The following is a 19,508-nucleotide window of genomic DNA, read 5'->3' as shown; positions in this document are numbered from 1 at the left end:
TAGTCCAGGAAAAACAAACAGAAACAAGGGTGAGGAAAGTGCCAGAACCTCAGGCATCACCAGTTTTGACATTCACAGCTACCCTGGGAGGAAGGGACTGTTGTCCCCTTCTTGGAGGAGGAGACCAAGATTCAGAAATGCCACCTGACTCATCACCCATATTAGATATTGGCAAGTGGATAATCAACTTCAAGACTCCAAAATCAAAATGTTACCTATGCTTAACAGCTATTATTGTATAGAAGACCTCCGTAAAAAATGAACATAGTTTGAGGTTCAAGACTTAAAAACTGTAGCAAGAGGCACCCCAGGTGGCTCAGTGGTTTAGCGCCACCTTCAGCCCAGGGTGTGGTCCTGGAGACCGGGGATCGAGTCCCACGTCAGGCTCCCTGCATGGAGCCTGCTTCTCTCTCTGCCTGTGTCTGTGCCTCCCACCCCATGAATAAATAAATTAAATCTTAAAAAAAAAAAAAAAAACTGTAGCAAGAATCCGACAATCAACATGTTACTTTAAGTAACTGTCATTTTTAAATAAACTTAGGGATTTAATGGATGGGATACATTTTCTCAGTAATCCAACAAAGCCAAGCCCCTCCTTTATCCTTCTCATGTTGCTCAGTTGGCATGAGCTGGCATTAGTGTCTTCGGAGAGACAGGAACTGGAATAAGTGGGAAAAGCTACATGAGAAGAAAAATCAACGTTGTGCCTCTATCATAAAAGAGCAGACTGCACGACTGTACCACAGTGATACCTTCTTGGAAGTACATGACCACGAAGAAAAAACAAACAAAAAAACCACCCTAAATTAAAATACCTAAGAACTGACATTAGGCTCATTGGAGACAGGCATGACATTTTTCTGGATTGGAGAAGTGATGCTGTATTTGTTTCATAAACCATAATTCTGTAAATTTGGACACAAAGCAATAAATACATTAACACTTTAGGAAGACATTTGGTTTTTACATTTATAATCAGATGTAACACACACACACACTCCAGTGACTATACAGGGGATTCCTTAATATAATTATTTTTTTCATTAAACTGTATTTAAACCTAATTATTGAAGTCAATGACCTGAAATGTTTTTCATTTTCATTCATTTCAATGACCTAATTATTGAAAATGAATGACCTGAAATGTTTTCTGAGTTATTTGTATTGAAAAGTTTTAGAAACTAAAGTGCAAGATCAACCCAGGTCATCCTCCCTGCAGCTTCCCAGCTGATGAGACAAACCTTCATATGTGAGTGGGGATCCCGGTCCCTGACGCTGATCTACCAGAAATAGGAAATGATGTATTTCAGCAGAAAATGAAGCTACCCATTTAAACCATCTTCCTAGAACAAGTGAGTGTTCATGGAATTACCTTGCTCATTTTAACAAATAATTTTATGTTTCAGCATCTGAAATATCAATAAATATCATTCTAAACTGGCACTAAGATTCTTCATGGCCATAATTCAGTGCAGGCCAACCCAGAAACAAGTGCTTCTATAATCAGTTATAGCTTCTATTAAAGCTATGGCAATATTTGCCAGGTGAAGGGGAAGGAATCTAATTGCAAATCCCAGTAACAGAAATCTCCTTGCATTGGGCATCTCTGACAAAAATGCCCATGCCTTCTTCCTCTCTGAATTTTCCAAGGCTCTCAGGAGTGTGTGGTTTTTGCATTTCACAAAAACAAGCGTTACTGCAGCACAAAAACATTGCTCAGCCTCATGGACCACGGTTATGAAAACGATGCAAAGAATGACTGGAAAGACTGGCGAGGAAGAATGCCAAGCTAGACCTTCTCATGCTGAGCTTCTCCCCCAGGACATGCTCACCCACTGCGTGCACGCTATGCCGCCAGCCCTGGGGGAGCTGGCCGAGGCAGAGGCCCAGCAGCCCTCAGTACTAAGTCATCATTACAGGTACCACAGGAAGAGCAGCAGCAGCCTTTGGAATGGTGCTTGCACAAGTGGAATTTTTTGTAAGGATTTAGAGTGTTAAAAGAAATATGACCTGTGAAGGCAGAAGAAAAACAAAACTCTAAGTTGTCCTTTATTCGCTCTGACTTGGGCACCAGTGTGCTCTGACGACAGCCCCATAAAGTTTCTCGATCCTCAGAGTGTCTCAGGTTTGTTCTGCTTTCTATACCTTCGTATGGTTCAGTGTGGAGACCTTATGCCATTCTCCCAAACCGAATACAGTGACCAGAGGTAAGCACATTGAAGCTTCTGTCATAGCTTAGAAATCAGAACTGGGAACTCCGGGGGCAGTTTATCCCATAAGTGAATATTTAATTCAAGAAGCCTCCAAGCTACTATGAATTTCCAGTATTTCCTCCAAATATTCTCATTAACTAGAGAAACTTACATGATTTACAGCACATAGCACATGCAGAGCATCTTGTCAAATGTCACTTTACAGAGCATTTCATGTTTGCAGAGCATCTACTGTATACAGAGCATCCAGTGTCTAGACATGTCATGTTTACAAAGCATGTAGTGTTTGTAGAACACCTAATGCTTGCAGTATATCAAGTGTGTGCAGAGTACCCAGGATGTGCTGGCTTGAGACTCCCAGCTCTAGGTCATGGGCTGAGAATGAAGAGGTCCATACTCACCACATTACAGCCCGCGCAGTCAGGTCCATTCTCACAGGTCCTGCGGCGAGCTTGAATGCCACCGCCACACTGGGCTGTGCACCGTTCCCAAGGACCCCAGCCCGTCCAGAACATGTGCGGGGGGCACAGCAAATGCTCATTGCAGTATCTGTGATGGGGAAATCAAGAGGAAAAGGAAACTGTTCAGGGCAACATGAAGCCACAGACCTTTCCACGGTCCTTCCCTGCACCAGATGTTGAATACATGGGCATGCTCCATGTGGAGGGGCTTTTTGTGTGCGGAGTGGTTTGCACAGTCATGGGGGCAGGTGGGGTACTGGCCATGCTGTGTGCGCACAGACAGTGAGATGCACAGGAGACAATGAAGAAGATGCTCAACTCACAATGCAGGATGGAGCTTCCTGTGCAGCCAATTAGAGAAGAAACAAACAAAACAGAACCCTTCAAATAGACACTCAAAAATGAGACCACACAGAGAATAGCTAGGTAGGGCATTTATCTTCTAAACACAAATACTGAAAGATAAAGTAGGTTATGGACACAAAGGCAGCAAAAGTGTCTTTGGAATTCAATTCTCATTCTTGAATCAAATAAGGCTCACAATCCTATTAATATAAAGTAAAGAAAAGTTAAAGCTTGATTATAGCAGGAAGCCTCATGCTTCCTTAGGTTATTGTATTTTTAAATGTATTTGTAACCTCTCAAAGTGATGTCACACAACCTTAATTCTAAAAGACCACCAGTTATCCTTGACAACTTGAATAACTATTTACAAACACTGGTCCTATTCATACACCCTGTCCTTCTACATATATGTTCATATTGTCAATTATTAGCCAACTATACAAGGCCTTCTCTGGCCTTAAATGAGTCAAATTTCTCCCCAGTTTTTAATACTATAAGCGAAATGAAGCCAAGTGAGAGAAACAAATGAACAAACAAAAAGCAAGAAGGAAGCAGCCTGGCATTCTACAGGTTACAGCCTCTAGAGAGGAAGAGATTGTTCTGACCATGGTCAAACTTCGTGAAACATATCTGGCAATTTAAAGCACTATTTAAGTTCAGTTCTCCATCTACTAAACAGAAATTTAGCTTCTAGAGGACAGAAGCATGCAGGACTTTTTCTAACATGTCTCTCCCCACCCCATCTGGATCCAGACACGAGGCAGAGACTCTCATCTGCAAGGCTACGTTAAGTCACCTGTAATGCCACCGTTTTAATAAACGCTAAATCCTGCAGGGCATTATGCAAAGGGCATTCCAAGCGTGTTTCCATATGACAGGTGTTTACAACCTAAGATGAATACAGGGAAATGGACACAAGCCCAGAACAGAAAATACTATTAATGAGTAGGAAGTAAGGACAAATGGTAGCTGGTTTCCAGAAACCAGAACAAGTCATTTGAGGAAACAAAATTGTACCATCCAGGTTGGAAAGTGAAGACTGGTCTCCAGGGGTTGCTGTCTCATTCCCACTGGTGGCCCGGAGCTCCCTGAAATATCAGGAGCACTCCCTGTGTCAATGTGAGGTCCAGTCTCCAAAGACTCCACCAGCAGGAAGAGCAGAAGGAGCAAATGCCAACCAGGAGAGTCTGGATTGCAACAGTGCCAGGGAGAGGTGTTCCAAGCTGGACAAACACGATGGAAAGGAACACACTTGGGCTTGGGCTTGGTGCAGTGGGGCGAAGATGGGGCATCTGTGTGAGTGCAGAGAAACACATAAAGATGAACAGTAGAGTCATATGTCAGCCTCTCCTTTGTGGGAAGGAGGGAGGCACGTGTACTTCTGGGGGGGAGACAGCTGATGTGTCATAGCAGAAGAAGCCTCAAAGGCAAGAACCATAGGGCACATTTCATTTCTCTAAATGTTCACATAGATGAGTAGTCAGCGGAACCAAATAGTCCTCGCTCTTTCATCTTCTCAACTTTTAAGGAAGAGAAACATATAACCTTGCTCTTCCAGGTCATACACAGCCTCCCAGGGCTCTGGCTCTCAAGAGTTCAGGGCGATGGACATGCGTATGTGTAGGTGAGAAAGGGAAGGGGTTTGCTAATTAAGAGAGTGTGGCTTCTAGGTAGGAGAGCCAAAACAAGATTGAGGATACAACAGATGAAAAACATTTGATCTCAGGAAGCATGTGCCAACAGGCACAACTGCAATAAGGAAAACATCCTGCCTACCCAGGGATTAGTAACATATGTGTCAGCACATGGAGCATCCAAAAAGGGAGGTGCCATTCAAGAACATGTTTGGGAGGAAAGAAAACACAGAACATCAGAACTCTCAGATTTTGATTCAAAATATCCACATATAACTTCTCTCACTGTGATAGATTGAGGGGTAGGAGGCCACCTCCCGCTGGGCCGATTGGCCAACATGTAAAATGTATGGACCGCCAGGACTCCTTATCCTCATTTTAGCTTTCAGAAACAAAAACAAGCAATAGAAGAATAGGGAGGATAAAGGAAAATCTTGCTAAATATACTTATAAAACACTTTTAATAAAAAGCACAGCAAGGCAGCTACCATCTTCCCATAGCAAAATACATCCTAGAACATAAATACTTTCTCATATTTACCTATGGCAGGCCACGTCAGAAATCACTCTGTTAGCAGAGCTGACGTCCTACTGCAGGAGAGCCTGAAAACTGCATGTAGCACAGAACTTGCAACCAGGGTCAATAAATTTGACTGCATTTTAAAGCTATCCACATGCGCCTTCCATTTTTCGCTCTTTCTCTTGTTACAGCAGTCCTGGGAAAAGAGCTTCAACCAAGATATGTGACTCTGTCACCCTCTGCAAGGCAGGTCGGAAAGGAAAGAAATTGCTAGGCTAGCCAGCAATGCCCCCTTTACGTCTGGGTTTTCACTCACAAATCCACCTCAGGAAAGTTGGCCCAGAGGCAGAGCCCTTCCTTTACAATCCTCAAACACAGGATTCTCTGCAATTTCAAGGAAGCAGGGTCCTTCTGACCCCCAGGTCCCTCACTCCAACCAGCATGTGCTCCCGACAGAAGTGCCTCTTCTTGAACTACCCACTGAGTCTCCAGTGTCTTTCCTGGTCACAGACGACAATGGGGACTAGAAGTTAGATACCTTGGCAACTCTGCTTGTTCCAAGACTTTTATTAATTTATGGATAAAATATCTATACAATGGACCGGCCAGTGGTTCTTCATCTCTCTAGCCCTCTATACACAGCTAGCTTTTGCCCAATAACAGCTGAACATTCTTGAAGTTTTTTAGGCTTTCCTGGATCTCTAGTATCTTAAAGCACTGAAAGTCACAGATGCATTTCATGATGCATTAAAAATTCAGATTTTAATTTTGCCCTTGACTGCTCATTCTCATTTTGCATTTAAAAGTGAATTAATAACCCAGCAATATTTCTCCATAAATTATCAATTTTTCCACAAATTAGTCTCTGTGAAAAGAACTGCCTTTCATAACCCAATGTGAACTAGATTCTCAACACTGTATCATTTCTGGTCATATCTTTTTTTTATATAATAAATTTATTTTTTATTGGTGTTCAATTTGCCAACATACAGAATAACACCCAGTGCTCATCCCGTCAAGTGCCCCCCTCAGTGCCCATCACCCATTCACCCCCACCCCCCCCGCCCTCCTCCCCTTCCACCACCCCTAGTTCATTTCCCAGAGTTAGGAGTCTTTATGTTCTGTCTCCCTTTCTGATATTTCCCACACATTTCCCCTCTATTCCCTTTCACTATTATTTATATTCCCCAAATGAATGAGACCATATAATGTTTGTCCTTCTCCGATTGACTTACTTCACTCAGCATAATACCCTCCAGTTCCATCCATATCGAAGCAAATGGTGGGTATTTGTCCTTTCTAATGGCTGAGGAATATTCCATTGTATACATAGACCACATCTTCTTTATCCATTGATCTTTCGATGGACACCGAGGCTCCTTCCACAGTTTGGCTACTGTGGACATTGCTGCTAGAAACATCGGGGTGCAGGTGTCCTGGCGTTTCATTGCATCTGTATCTTTGGGGTAAATCCCCAACAGTGCAATTGCTGGGTCGTAGGGCAGGTCTATTTTTAACTCTTTGAGGAACCTCCACACAGTTTTCCAGAGTGGCTGCACCAGTTCACATTCCCACCAACAGTGTAAGAGGGTTCCCTTTTCTCCGCACCCTCTCCAACATTTGCGGTTTCCTGCCTTGTTAATTTTCCCCATTCTCACTGGTGTGAGGTGGTCATATCTCTTCATGCTACAAGCTGCGTTCTGCTCTGGTTTGGTCCGTGCTAGTTTCTCACTGCAGTGTCTGTCAGCCTGAACTAGTCAGTGCCCTGTCTGAGCCTCTGCTCCTGGATTGGCTCAAGCGACCATCCCTTTCCTGGGCCATATTGAAATAATCAAATCTCTGTGGCACCAGAGAAACTGTACCTACAATAAGTCCCCCACACTATTAATTTTTACCCCAGGAGAGAGCTAGGAGAACCCAGGAGGAGAAAGGAATGGTTTGCAAAGGAGCAGTACTTTAGCTTGCTAATAAGCAAACACACTCCAGAGAGACAGAGAAAAATATAATAAAAAATCATATGATAAAAGAAATCAAATAATAAAAATCACATAGTAAAGTCCCTACTGGTTCTGGGCCTCTTAACTTTGATAATGCAGTGGGGGCAGACTCTAATGTGGTCCCTGTGGTCCCCCCTTCTGGACGTCACACCTTGTGTGTGTGTGGTGGGGAGCAGGAGGTGGGAAGGACCCGTGATTTGCTCCTAACCAAGGGAATATGGCAAAAATGACAGGATATCATTTCCATGATTAAATCTACACAAGACTGCAATATGCATTTTTTTAGCAAACTCTCCCCCATCTCCCCATGCCACCGCTTTGAGGAATGAAGCAGTCAGACCTGAATGGCCTAGGTGGTGAGGGATTGAGGGAACTTCTGGCTCAGAGACTTAGTCTGATAGCACCTGGGGAGCGGAATGCTGCTGACAACCATGTGATGTGGGAAGCACACCTCCCGTCAGCCTCAGATGAGACCCCAGCCATGGTCTACGGTGTGTGGCAGCCTCGTAAGATCCAGAAGCAAAGGACCCAGGTCAACTGTGTCCCAGCTACAAACCCACAGAACCTGTGAGCCAATAAACACGAAGTGCTTCAGGCCCTGAGTCAGAGGTAACAGTGTTATGTAATGTCTCCTGAAAAAGATTTTGGCGCCTTAACGTGCAGTGCGACTGCAGAAAATCCTAGACATGTGAACATGACTTTGGGACCAGGTAATGGGTAGAAGCAAGAAGTTTGAGGATCGTAGTAGAGAGACTTTGAGGATGCTGCCAGTGAGGCTTTAGAAGGAAATAGAATAAGCACTAAAACTTCATGACAAAACCAACTCAATAAGCAAATGGGCAAAGGACTTGAACAGACATTTCCAAAAATGTAGACAAGTGGCCAGTAGGCACAGGAGAAGATGCTCAACATCATTAGTCCTTACAGAAGTGCAAATCAAAACCACGATGAGATAATTACTTTATACCTGCTGGATGGCAAGAAAAAAGGAAAGAAAGGAAGAAACAAACAAGCGCTGGCGAGGTTGTGGAGAAACTTGAACCCCGACACACTGTTGGTGGGAGTGTACAATGTTGAAGCCACTGTGTTGAACCATTTGGCAGCTCCCCAGAAAATGAAACACTGAATTGCCATATGACCCAGAAATTCTACTTCTAGGTTCATACACTGTCAGGTTTATACACTGAGCACTGTCAGTTACACAAAGAACTCACACAGGGACTTGAACAGACACTCATATGCTAGTGTTCACTGTAGCACTATTCACAAGGACCAAAAGGTGGAAATAACCCACCTGTCAACTGATGGCTAAAGAGATAAATACAACATGAGAAAGCCATACGGTTGAGTAGTATTCAGCCTATGAAGAGGAATGAAGCTCTAACACATGGTCCAGCACGGATGAGCCTTGAAAACATTATGCTACATGGAATCAGCAAGACACAAGGATGCCAATATCCCGTGATTCTATCTATATGAATATCTCAAATAGGCAAATTTATAGAGAAGGAACATAGATTAGAGGTTACCAGGGGCTGGGAGGAGGGAAAAAATGGGGAATCACTGCTTAATGTTTACAGGTTTGGGGTGATGGTTGGAAATAGGTAATGTTTTATAGTTATACAATACAGTAAAGGTAATTAATGCCACTGAATCAAACACTTAAACATGGCTAAATGGTGAATTTTATGTTAAATAATATATATATTTTTAAAGATTTTATTCATTTATTCATGACAGAGAGAGAGAGAGAGGCAGAGACACAGGCAGAGGGAGAAGCAGGCTCTGTGCAGGGAGCCTGACGTGGGACTTGATCCTGGGTCTCCAGGATCAGGCCCTGGGCTGAAGGCAGCGCTAAACCGCTGAGCCACCGGGGTTGCCCTGGTAAATATATTTTACCACCATCAAAATGAAAAAGAAAAGAGGAGCCCAGGATTGGAAACTGGGGTAAGGGAGAACATTGTGACACAGCAGAGAGCTTCCAGGCTGTCTCTACGGTTCTATGGAAAGCGGAACACGTCAGTGTGAAGTGAGTTACGCTGCCAAGAAAATTTCCACACAGAGTGTTGGAGGTGCAGCCTGGTTTCTTCTTGCTGCTTATGCTAAAATGTATGAGGAAAGGAAAAAAAAATTGTGGGAAGGAATAACAAACAGGAGGGACCAGGATGGAATAGTTTTGGAAATTCTGAGTCTCTACTGATGGCAAATATGCTCAAATCGATAAATAGCTTCTGAGTACTGTCAGGAATGGCTGGCATGGAGGAAAACGCTGGAGGCGTGAGGGTATAACCTCTTGCTAAAACCTCAGAAAGACCAAAGGATCAGAGTAGCTTCAGTTACACAAAGGGTGCTCTCCAGAGGTCAGGAGCAAGGGTGTGCCTCACAGATGGTCTCAATCACAAGCAAGCCACAGGGTGGGGTCCCGCACCATCAGGAGGATCCCTGGCTAGAGAGAGCTATCTCAAAAAAGGTCTGTGGGTGTGGATTTGTTTACTAGAGTAAACCTTAAGGAAATCCACAAAAGACCCATAAAGTTTATTTCAGCAAAAATACCAGCTTGCACCGTACAGAGAAAATACAAATGGAATGAGACTGCTGGAATTCAGAATCCTACTGGCAGGAAACAGTTTGATAAAACTACCCGGCTGCAAGCACATGCTAACTTTCATGAAAAAGAAAAGATGAATCAGGAAGCAGCAATGAGAGCCTAGAAGGCAGAGCCAAGAACCATGCAGAATTATGCATAGGCCTTGAAACTTAATCGAGCAACTCCCAACACTTGTCTGGCTAGATTTCAGAATTTCCATGGAGCAGTGATTCCTCTATACTTTCCAACCCTGCCCCCCGCTCTTTTGAACAGAAATGTCAATAGCTGTTACCCATTGCCTGTCCCACCACCACAAGTTGGGTGTATTGGTGGTAGATACCTTGCTTTGATTTTAGAGGCTGAAAGGATGAGAGGAATGACACCCAGAAAGCCTCATTCATATCTGAGCCTGATTGAAATGGTAAGGTTCTGGAATTTGGGGAGATGATTTAATGGTATGAAACTTTTGGGGGCCTTGGGAATAGGTGAAATACGTTTTGCATATGGAAAGGACATGAATGACTGAGGGACATGTCATTGACTGTGGCAGATATTGCAAGGTGACCCCAGTGATCCTTGCCTGCTTGTATTCATGTCCTGTGTAATGTCTTCTCTTAAGTGAGTCAGGGTCTGTGACTTCTAACCAATAGAATATAGCCAGGTGATGGCATGTCAATTTGCAACTGCACTATATAAAACCATACTGCCCATCCCATGAGGAGACTTTCTTCCTTGCCAGATTTGAGGAAGAAAGTGACCATGTCAGAATAGCTCACTTGGCAGGAAACTGAGATTCTTAATTTGACAATCCCCCAGGGACTAAATGCTGACAACAACCATGTGATCTTACAAATAGGTCTATCCCCAGTTGATGCCCAGATGAGACTGCAGCTCTGGGTGAGCGGAGAACCCAAGTAGTCATACTGAAACTCTTCATCCACTAGGACTGTGAAATAATAAATGTGTGCCTTTTTAAGCCACTAATTTTTTGCAACTATGGTTACATACGAAGAGAAAACTAATACAGATAATGACACTTGCATTTTGATAGTATTGACACAGAGGTCCACTGCTTCATCCTTGTTAGTGGCCTCTTTGGGAATCAGTACTTCCACTTGGTTCTTGGTACTCAAGAACATCATTTTCCGGTACCTTTTAGAACAGAAAAACTGTCCACACCCTCTAAAGTAAGTGTACAAGATAAGTTAGATTATTTTTTTAAATCCAGTATGTCAGAAAAAATGGTGTGAATACTTTTGAGATTTTTATTGCCATAAAACTACCATTGAATCACTCCATCCTGGACATTTTGATCCAAACGAAGTCACTAACTATAATCCCGGCCTTAACTTAGGGACTTTTCTGGGGGAATCAATCTATTCACTTGGGGCCACTTGGGAGTTCTTTAGGGCTGATGGTATTTAGAGCAGCAGGTACAATGGTATTACTGTGTATATGTCTTGTCATTGTCCTTCTGTGCCCTCCTATGGAGACCAGAGTCTCCTGGAATCTTGAGTTTAGTTCTCAAATATGTCTAGGGGATGGTGTTCCCTTATACTGTGCAGGCAGAGACACCTCCCATGTAACACAACAAAGAAATCTCAGAACTATTTGCTTGTGAAGACCAAGAAACAGGTATTCTGTACTGTTTTTTCTAAGTTTTATTAATCTCTTGATAGCCTGTTAATCTAGAAAGGCTGTTCAATAGGGAAGCTTCAATTTTATAAAAATCTTATAGAGTTTCTGTTCCTACCATCCACCCATTTATTATATATATTCAAATATTCCTCCACTAACAAAATATTTATCTTGCCCAAATAAGCCTGTTTTCTTTTTTTTTTTTTACATAAAAAGGGAACATTTTAAGTGTAAATCCCCCAAACATGCTAGCCATCCTGATTTTTCCCTGAAGACGTAGCTTTACCATCACAAGTGCATACAGAATGTACATATCTGTTAGCCATGGAGTTAAACAGCAACTTCCTTCCTGTGCACTCAGCCTAGGAAAGGGGCTAACGGGTGCTACATTTGCAGAGTTGCTGGGATCCTAGGGCAACTTCACACTGATGAAGGTGACTCTGCCTGAAAGAGCTGTATTATGTGACAATGTAAGGCATTTTAAAACTTCCAATCAATTTTAAATCTTACAAGGTTTAGAAATAGCAGGGAGACAATTCGCTCATAACCAGCTTTCCCACTTATCAACTGGTATTGGATTGGAAATGATAGATGTCTCAGGGGACCACTTCAAAAACGACCATCCTTGCTTCGTAAAAATTATCCTTCCTTTTCTTCTGAGTCAAAAGGAATGACATCCTAATTGGCAATTTAGGATCACAGTGAAGAAAGAAAGGCACGATTCTCCCCGGTTGTTTTGAGTTTGTAATAAATACCTAGCAGGGAAGGACCTGTACAGTAAACCTGTTGGTTTTGTCTATATAAATATTGATCACATAGCAAAGAGCTGCATACAGTAGTTTTCTAAGAGGCTCTTACTGAACCCATATGACAGATACAATCCTTACTACATTTTAATTAAAAGGCATCAAAAGCCATTTTGTTTCACATGGGTCAATACATTTATATAAGTGGGAAAAAATAGAAATCCTGGGTGGTGTGAAATTCACCTACTTGGATTTTCTCCCAACAGTCATAAACTAGAATGTACTTTACATATGCAGGAAAGAGCCAACCGTCACAACTGTAGATTTTATGAAGCCAAAGCCAAATGTTTGATTCTAGAAAAAGCAACAAACTGTTCAATGCAAGCTGAACTGAAACATCCCCACGAGGAACCGAAAGCTTACAGCACACACGGAACACGGCGCCGTCTGTGTTCCGCGGCGGCCTCCCCGAGCATCTGGGCTAAGAGAAGAGGGTGTCCTTATAAATGCACCCTGACCCTGAATATGTTCTCACCTTGCTCCAGCTGCTGGAGTTAGTTCTGATGGGAAACTACTTCATCCGACTACCATCTGGACCCAAGGCCGCCTTAGGTCCTACCTGGAACCGCAGGGTTTGAGACTGGGTCTGGTTGAATTCTAACACGAACACTTTTCCTCCAGCAGACTCACTTTCTGCGTCCCCAGGGAGCCCAGCACAGAGGTGCCCCCTGTCCCTGCACCTCTGCTCCCCTGGGAACTGCTCAGCGAGCCAACCATGCAGGCACGGCGGACGCTGGCACAGTGATGCTTGTCGACATGAGGCTTGGATCAAAAGTAGAGGATGTCAGGAGAAGAACAGGACGCTTTGGCTCGACAGAAAGGGATGCCACAGATAAGCTAAGCTACATCCCAAACTGAAACCGCAGAGAAACGCGGCCGCGCTGGAATGGCAGGAAGCGTGAGGATGGCAGTGCTGGGGGCAGAGCGGCGCCTACCTCTCCTCGCGGTTCTGGCCCACGCACACCCGGCCCCCGTGCCGCGGAGTGGGGTTGCTGCAGGATCGCTGGCGCACCTGGAAGCCGATCCCACAGGTGGTGCTGCAGGGAGACCACGAGGTCCAGGGGGTCCAGCCTCCATTCCTGGGGAGAGGAAGCAGTGGCGTCACAGAGTCAAACTAGCTCAGCATCTCCCGCCGTGTGCGCCCACCTCCAAATTCCTCCACGCGTCCCCCATGTGGACTGTTGGATCCCGGGCTGGGAAGGGACGGGGAAGAGGAGCCATAGGACAGGACTGGACACATCCAGTCCCGTGAGATCCTTCTCCTCGGTATCTGATTTTAGAGTCAAGGTAGGACCTTTGAGACTAATGCTTAAAGTGCACTATACATAATTTAAAATGGGCTAGAGAAACTACTAAAACATTTTCGTTATGAAAATGTTAAATTAATGAAGAATAAGTGTAATGAAGAATAAGTTTATTCTGTTGAAAAGGAATTAGATATGCCCTGAACCTCTGGAGTTTATCTTCTATTTGATTTGTACTATATCATTTCTGATGTATAAAAAGGGCACATCTGAACAAAATATCATCCAAAACTACCTATAATGCTTACTTTTAAAATCTAGTAATATCAACAAAGATCAGTAATTCTGATAGCATTCCTACTGATAAAGAGCATCGTAATGTCCAAAGTTTTAAAACAAACTTCAATAAAAATGAAGGAAGGGTACTATGAATTCAGATTCTTGGCTATTTTCTTAGAATTTGACGAAGATATGGAATATAAACAAAAAGTACAAATTGCACATGACTGTATTTATGTTATCCTACACATAATATGATAGGCATATAAACCATAAAATTAAAATGAAAAACAGTTTGTATTAAAGTGTTTTATAAAATGAACCACCACTGATAGAAGTTTTTGTTGTTGTTTAATGTTGTACTTTTCCTGTATTAAAATGTCTGTATTCAGAATGTTTAGAATTTAAGTATCTCCCTTAGTAGAGTCCCTGATATTAAAAAACAAATTGCAGGCATTTTTAAAGATTTTAACTGTCAAAAGATCTGTTAAATTCAGCATCCAAACTCCCATGTGAACAGTCTACTTCAATTGGAATATGTTTATACTTCTCTGATCACATATGCGTTTCTATAGATATGTTGTCCTCATAGGATTTTCATTTCCACTCAAAAAAAAAAAATCAACTGAAAAAAATCATTCTTATTTTTACTTTATACATTCCTTTAAAAATATGTAGTTGTGGAACCTGTGCCATTGAAACTCAAGGTATAAACAATAATTTGAATATATAATTTCTATAATAATTTCAAGTGAAAATTCCTCTGAGAAAATTCTTAGTATATTTCATATTTCTCTATTTTCTGAAACTTCTTCATGATATAAATAACTAAAATACATAGTGATACTTTGATGTATTATATTATCGTAAAGCTGCTTTAAGGTAATTCAACCAAGGAATGACAAAATATGACAAATCCTCCCAAGTTGCTCATAAAGGTAATTAGCTAGTATCTTATACCCTGTTATCCCACACAATTTAAAAAAGATATCAAAAATTCATTGAATTTTCTAAAAAACAGCCATTTCAACATGAATAAAATGACCTTTTGACTCTCAAAGTTTCTTTATATGTCGGCAAAACTGTTAGATACTGCAGGGAACACTGCTTCCAAAATTGTTTGGAAATTCTTAGTTTCCTAAACCTTTTAATATGACATCTTGTGATATATTCTATTTACAATATAGGGAACATGTTGTAGAGAGAGAAGTGGGTAAATGGAAGTATGCATAAATAACAGAAATACATTAAGTTTAGAACTACATGAGTGCAATTACCTACGTGTGTGTCTACTCTTCAGACCTGGGTTTGCAGGCTTGTAATGTCTCTTAGAAGCAGACACTGTAGCTGGCGGCCGTTAACTAACACCAAGTAAGCATGTATCAGCATACCAATCATTTCGAGGATTAAACCAATCCACAACAGGCCAGTTATGCATTTAAAGCATCACTAAGATGGGTTCAGTTATTCAATTATTAATCTTAAAATAACCACTAAATATATTGCAGGTCTGCTCAGAGGATGACATTTCAACAGGAACCAAAGCCAAAGACATATCAATAAACAAGCTGCAGTCATGCACTTGACTGTCCTTTTTTCCATAAATAGTATCAAAAAGAATATTCATCACTGATCACAACCTTCAAATAGCAACAGTTCTGTAACTTTTATAAAGTTTCTCCCATGCCTCGATGGCAACCATCTCAGTTTCATAAAAAGAATGCTGTGCAGACTGCAAAGCTGATATGCCTCTGTTTTCTGTAATCACACAAATCTTTTAAAGATTTTATTTATTTTTTCATGAGAGAGACACAGGCAGAGAGAGAAGCAGGCTCCCTGCGGGGAGTCCGATGTGGGATTCGATCCCGGGACCCCAAGATCATGACTTGGGTTGAAGGCAGGCGCTCAGCCGCTGAGCCACTCAGGCGTCCTTCACACAAATAATCTAATCTGTGGAGCCCTGCTGTACTCCTTTCAATCTTGTGAAGTGACCCGGGCTGGCCTGAGAAGAGGAGCAGGGGCACAGCAGGTCCAGGTCCTGGCATTGTTGGTGGCTAGACTCTGATTGGCCTTTCCTCCTGGGGAGGAAGCGCCCTCGCACACTGCGCTCTCACAGAGTGGGATCCCCCATTTGATCTGCAGGGTTAGGGATGTCATAGAAGACCTGCCCAGAATGGTTTTTGCATGCTAAACAGGCTCATGGAAACAAGACCATACTTTAAAAAAAAAATACTGTAAATTAACAAGCAAGTGTGGAGAGAGCTTGAAGACTGATTTGAGAAGTTTTCCTGATACTTGTTTTAAAATATAAGATGCTGCTGTGGTCATGACACGCCAGGGGCAGGGGAGCAGGAGCATGGAGTGTAGTAACACAATCAAGGGAGAGCAGAAGAAGAAGCAGAGGAAACAGGAAACTCAGCGCATCCCTGTCTGAACTGTTCTCCTGGTTACTCAGGACCAGGACCAGGATGTTGAGCCAGCTGGGTTGTTCTGCGTTCTGACATGCTGCAGCGCAGAGCAGGACTCTGTTAAGGACTGGGCTTCTTCTAGCCTCCAGTTGTCAAAGCCCATAGGATGGGTGCCGTGCCCTGTCGTGGCCCCAAGGACCGAGGCCCTCGTTTCTCCAGCTGCTCAGAGGGCCGGTGGCTAGGACTGGCAGCTGAGAGGATCGAACCACCACCCAGGGCTGTCCCAGCTCTGGGGCTCCCTGTTCAGTCTTTCAGGCCCACGCACAGATCATTTCTCCCTTCCCTGGACCTTCTACCTTCCTATTTGGCTACGTATTTCTCTCTCTTCTTCCTATCTACCTGGTTCTGCCCCTCCTTCCCCAAGAATTAGAATTCAGAAGTGACAGGGTATCATGTGGATGCACATTCAAATGTTCATTTTAATTATAAAATAAAACCAAATCTTTCTGACTGATAGGCTGACATGGCCCTGCTTTGAAAGTCTGGCTTAGCTAATTACTTTATATTGTGGATTTCCTTTCATACATTGAATGACTTCAATCTGCTGCTCTAGGGTAGTAAGAAAACATATTTAAATGATGTGATGTGATAAAAGCATTTAATCAAAAATATATTTGTGGGGTGCCTGAGTGTCTCCATCAGTTAAGCGCCTGACTCTTGATTTCACGATCTAAGGGTCCTAAAAGGCTCTTTGCTCAGCGGGGTGTCTGCTTCTCTCCCGCTCCCTCTATTTCTCTCTCTCTCGAATAAATAAATAAACCTTAAAAAAAAAACCCAAAAATATATTTGCAGGATGTACTGAATTAGCAATATTTTGAATTTCTCGACACTTTCTGAGTATATGGGGTTAGAGGAGATGCCTATGAGTAAACAATAACAGGTTTAGTTTGTAATCCTCTGGTTGGCCTTCTGAAAGGCTTTCCTGATGTGCTTTGCACAAACGGAGGAAGTATCTGTCAGTACTGAATGAGCAAAAAAGTTGGCTTGCAGGTAAGGTGGGTTGCAATTTTTTGCTTCCAACAAAATTGAACGCCAACATAAACAGGTCATCAATTGATATGAAGCAATAAAAGCAATCTTTGGCTATTAGATTACCATACTTTTGGCAGATGACTTCAAAAGAATTCAGAAAAGTGAGTGAAAATGCTGTAATCTTATATTTCCATCTACTTATGGGAGCCGTACTTGTCAGTGCTTGTAACTAGTAAGAATGGAATTGATGCTAAGCCCTCCCCGAGTCAGACAAGAGGCTGCATTCATGCCTGAATAGGAAAAATAGTTGGGAGTTAAAAACAATTGCCTGAAGTAATGGATTTCCAATAAAATCTGACATTTTAGTTTCAAAAAATTGTCAAAATGTGTAACATTCATGATGTTAATATTCATAGTAAGCTAATTTTCAAAATAAATATTTAAAATGTAAAGCCTATGGTTATCAGAAATAAAGATTTGGTTTTTCAATTCCATTCATATAATTTGCTATTGTGGTAGTCACAGAGAGGTATGATATAGTAATCAATATAAGACTTTTAAACATAGAAACATAATATATTTGGATAAGATTCTACGAGAGAAAGAGAATAGAAATAGGAAATTCACAGAAGGAAAAACATACATTTTCTAAATGTTAAATTAGAGCCTGCTGATTGATTTTTTAAATGGGCAGGTAGCTATGAAATCACTAAGGCATTTGGATTACCATTACACATTTAAATAGTGACGTAACAGAGATTATTTCTCTGCAACTGTTAAAACTTTTGATAAAAAAAAATATATGCCAATCTACAAGTGTTTGAGGGGTAGCTAGTTTAGCAATATTCTTTTAGGGGGCAGATGAGCAAGTTGCTGTGAGGACCACTGCCCCAGGACACTTGTACTGTGCAGGTACAGACATGGTGCATGTGCCAAGTCATGCACAGGCATGTGAAATCTAGCAGCCACCCCAGATCTGTCCTTTACATCATATTCGGGAATATTGACTCTATGGATAGCTTCTGAGACTGTCAAAACTATGCCACCTTGCTGCTCACACTCCAAAGGAGGCCAAGTGCATGTCACTTCCCGAATCTGCATGAGGGGGCACTTAGTACCTGTGCTGCAGGAATAATTTTTGTTTGATGCCTTAAGTGATGTCAGGATTGGGTGGGCTGATACACTATGCATGTACCTCTGTCTGTGCAGGGACTGGGTGCAGGGCTAGGGGCTCTCTTTCATGAAGTGTCTGCCTTGATAGCAGTCTGACTAAGGGGTTGGCTGAGGTGCTGCCAGAAGCATCACATCTGCCTTCTGAGAACCTCCATGTGCATACATGTCAGCAGGCCCGAGGGATGGGGAACTGGAACTCCATTTGTAAGAATCGGCTGTGTCAAGGTGTGGCCAAATCTGATTTCAGACTCACTTTAATTCTCAGGAACCACCTAATGGCAAAGTCAGGGTGGAGGGTTGATAGCACTCTCATGCTTCTAGACACTAGGGTCACTGACGTTGGCAAAGGAAAGGGACCACTGTGAAGAGCCACATGGGTTAGGTCAGTTCACAGCAAATGTATCGTGTCCTACCAGAAGGGACTATTAGGCTAGATGTTCCTGAAGAGGATTTTAATTGATATGGATGTTTCCCTCAAACAAGTCAATAACAGTATGCCCATTAAAAATATTTTTCCTAATCTAGCAATGAACATATTACACAGGTTTAGATTATAAATTATAATCTAATTTATAATTTAAAATCTCCTTCTGTAGATCACATAACTTTTATGTGTTCTGTAGTAAGTGTATGTCTTTTGATACCCTTCTCTTGAAAAGGGAAGGACACTACGAAGGACTTCCACCCCCCACAGTCTGCACGTCCACACGGAGCTGCACCAGTGTTGGGGGGACACACCTTGAACAGTTGGCGATCTCCATGCGGGGGCCCTCACATTGCCAGCCGCCGCACTGGGGGGCCGGGCTGTCACAGGTGCGGGTGCGACACAGGCAGGACCCCCCAGCGCTGCCATCGGTGTGCGTGCAGGGTGTCCATGGAGACCACGCGCCGAAGTGCCCGTCCACGGTGAGATTCCTTATCTAGGAAGAGGATACAAGTGAGGATGTCAGCAAGGGTTAAGGCTGGAAACAGAAAAACTGAAAGCCTCTCCTAGCACAATCAGAACACGTTTAGAATGTTTTAATGTTACAGTTAAAGAGGGATGAACGGGGAGGTATTTCATGATAACATAATGCAGCAGAGGTCATTGGTGGAGAGAGTGCTGGAGGAGGGAGGAGGAGGAAGAGGAGGATGGAAAGGAAAAGGAAGAGGTGGGTGGAGGAGGAAGAGA

The 19,508-nt window shown here is 42.6% G+C and overlaps 1 protein-coding gene across 1 annotated transcript in view; it reads right to left on the bottom strand.

Annotated features, from left to right (window-relative positions):
* SEMA5A (semaphorin 5A) overlaps nt 1-19,508 on the bottom strand; it is a 473,566-nt gene that overhangs the window by 65,725 nt on the left and 388,333 nt on the right. Inside the window, 3 exon segments of the mRNA XM_038583333.1 lie at nt 2,615-2,762; nt 13,137-13,280; nt 19,076-19,257. Coding sequence (XP_038439261.1) covers nt 2,615-2,762; nt 13,137-13,280; nt 19,076-19,257 — 474 coding nt within the window.

The sequence above is a fragment of the Canis lupus genome, chromosome 34 (assembly GCF_011100685.1).
Source record: "Canis lupus familiaris isolate Mischka breed German Shepherd chromosome 34, alternate assembly UU_Cfam_GSD_1.0, whole genome shotgun sequence".
In the NCBI taxonomy this organism is placed as follows: domain Eukaryota; kingdom Metazoa; phylum Chordata; class Mammalia; order Carnivora; family Canidae; genus Canis; species Canis lupus.
The sequence above is the reverse complement of the archived record's forward strand: the minus strand, read 5'-3'. Positions and strand labels throughout refer to the sequence as shown.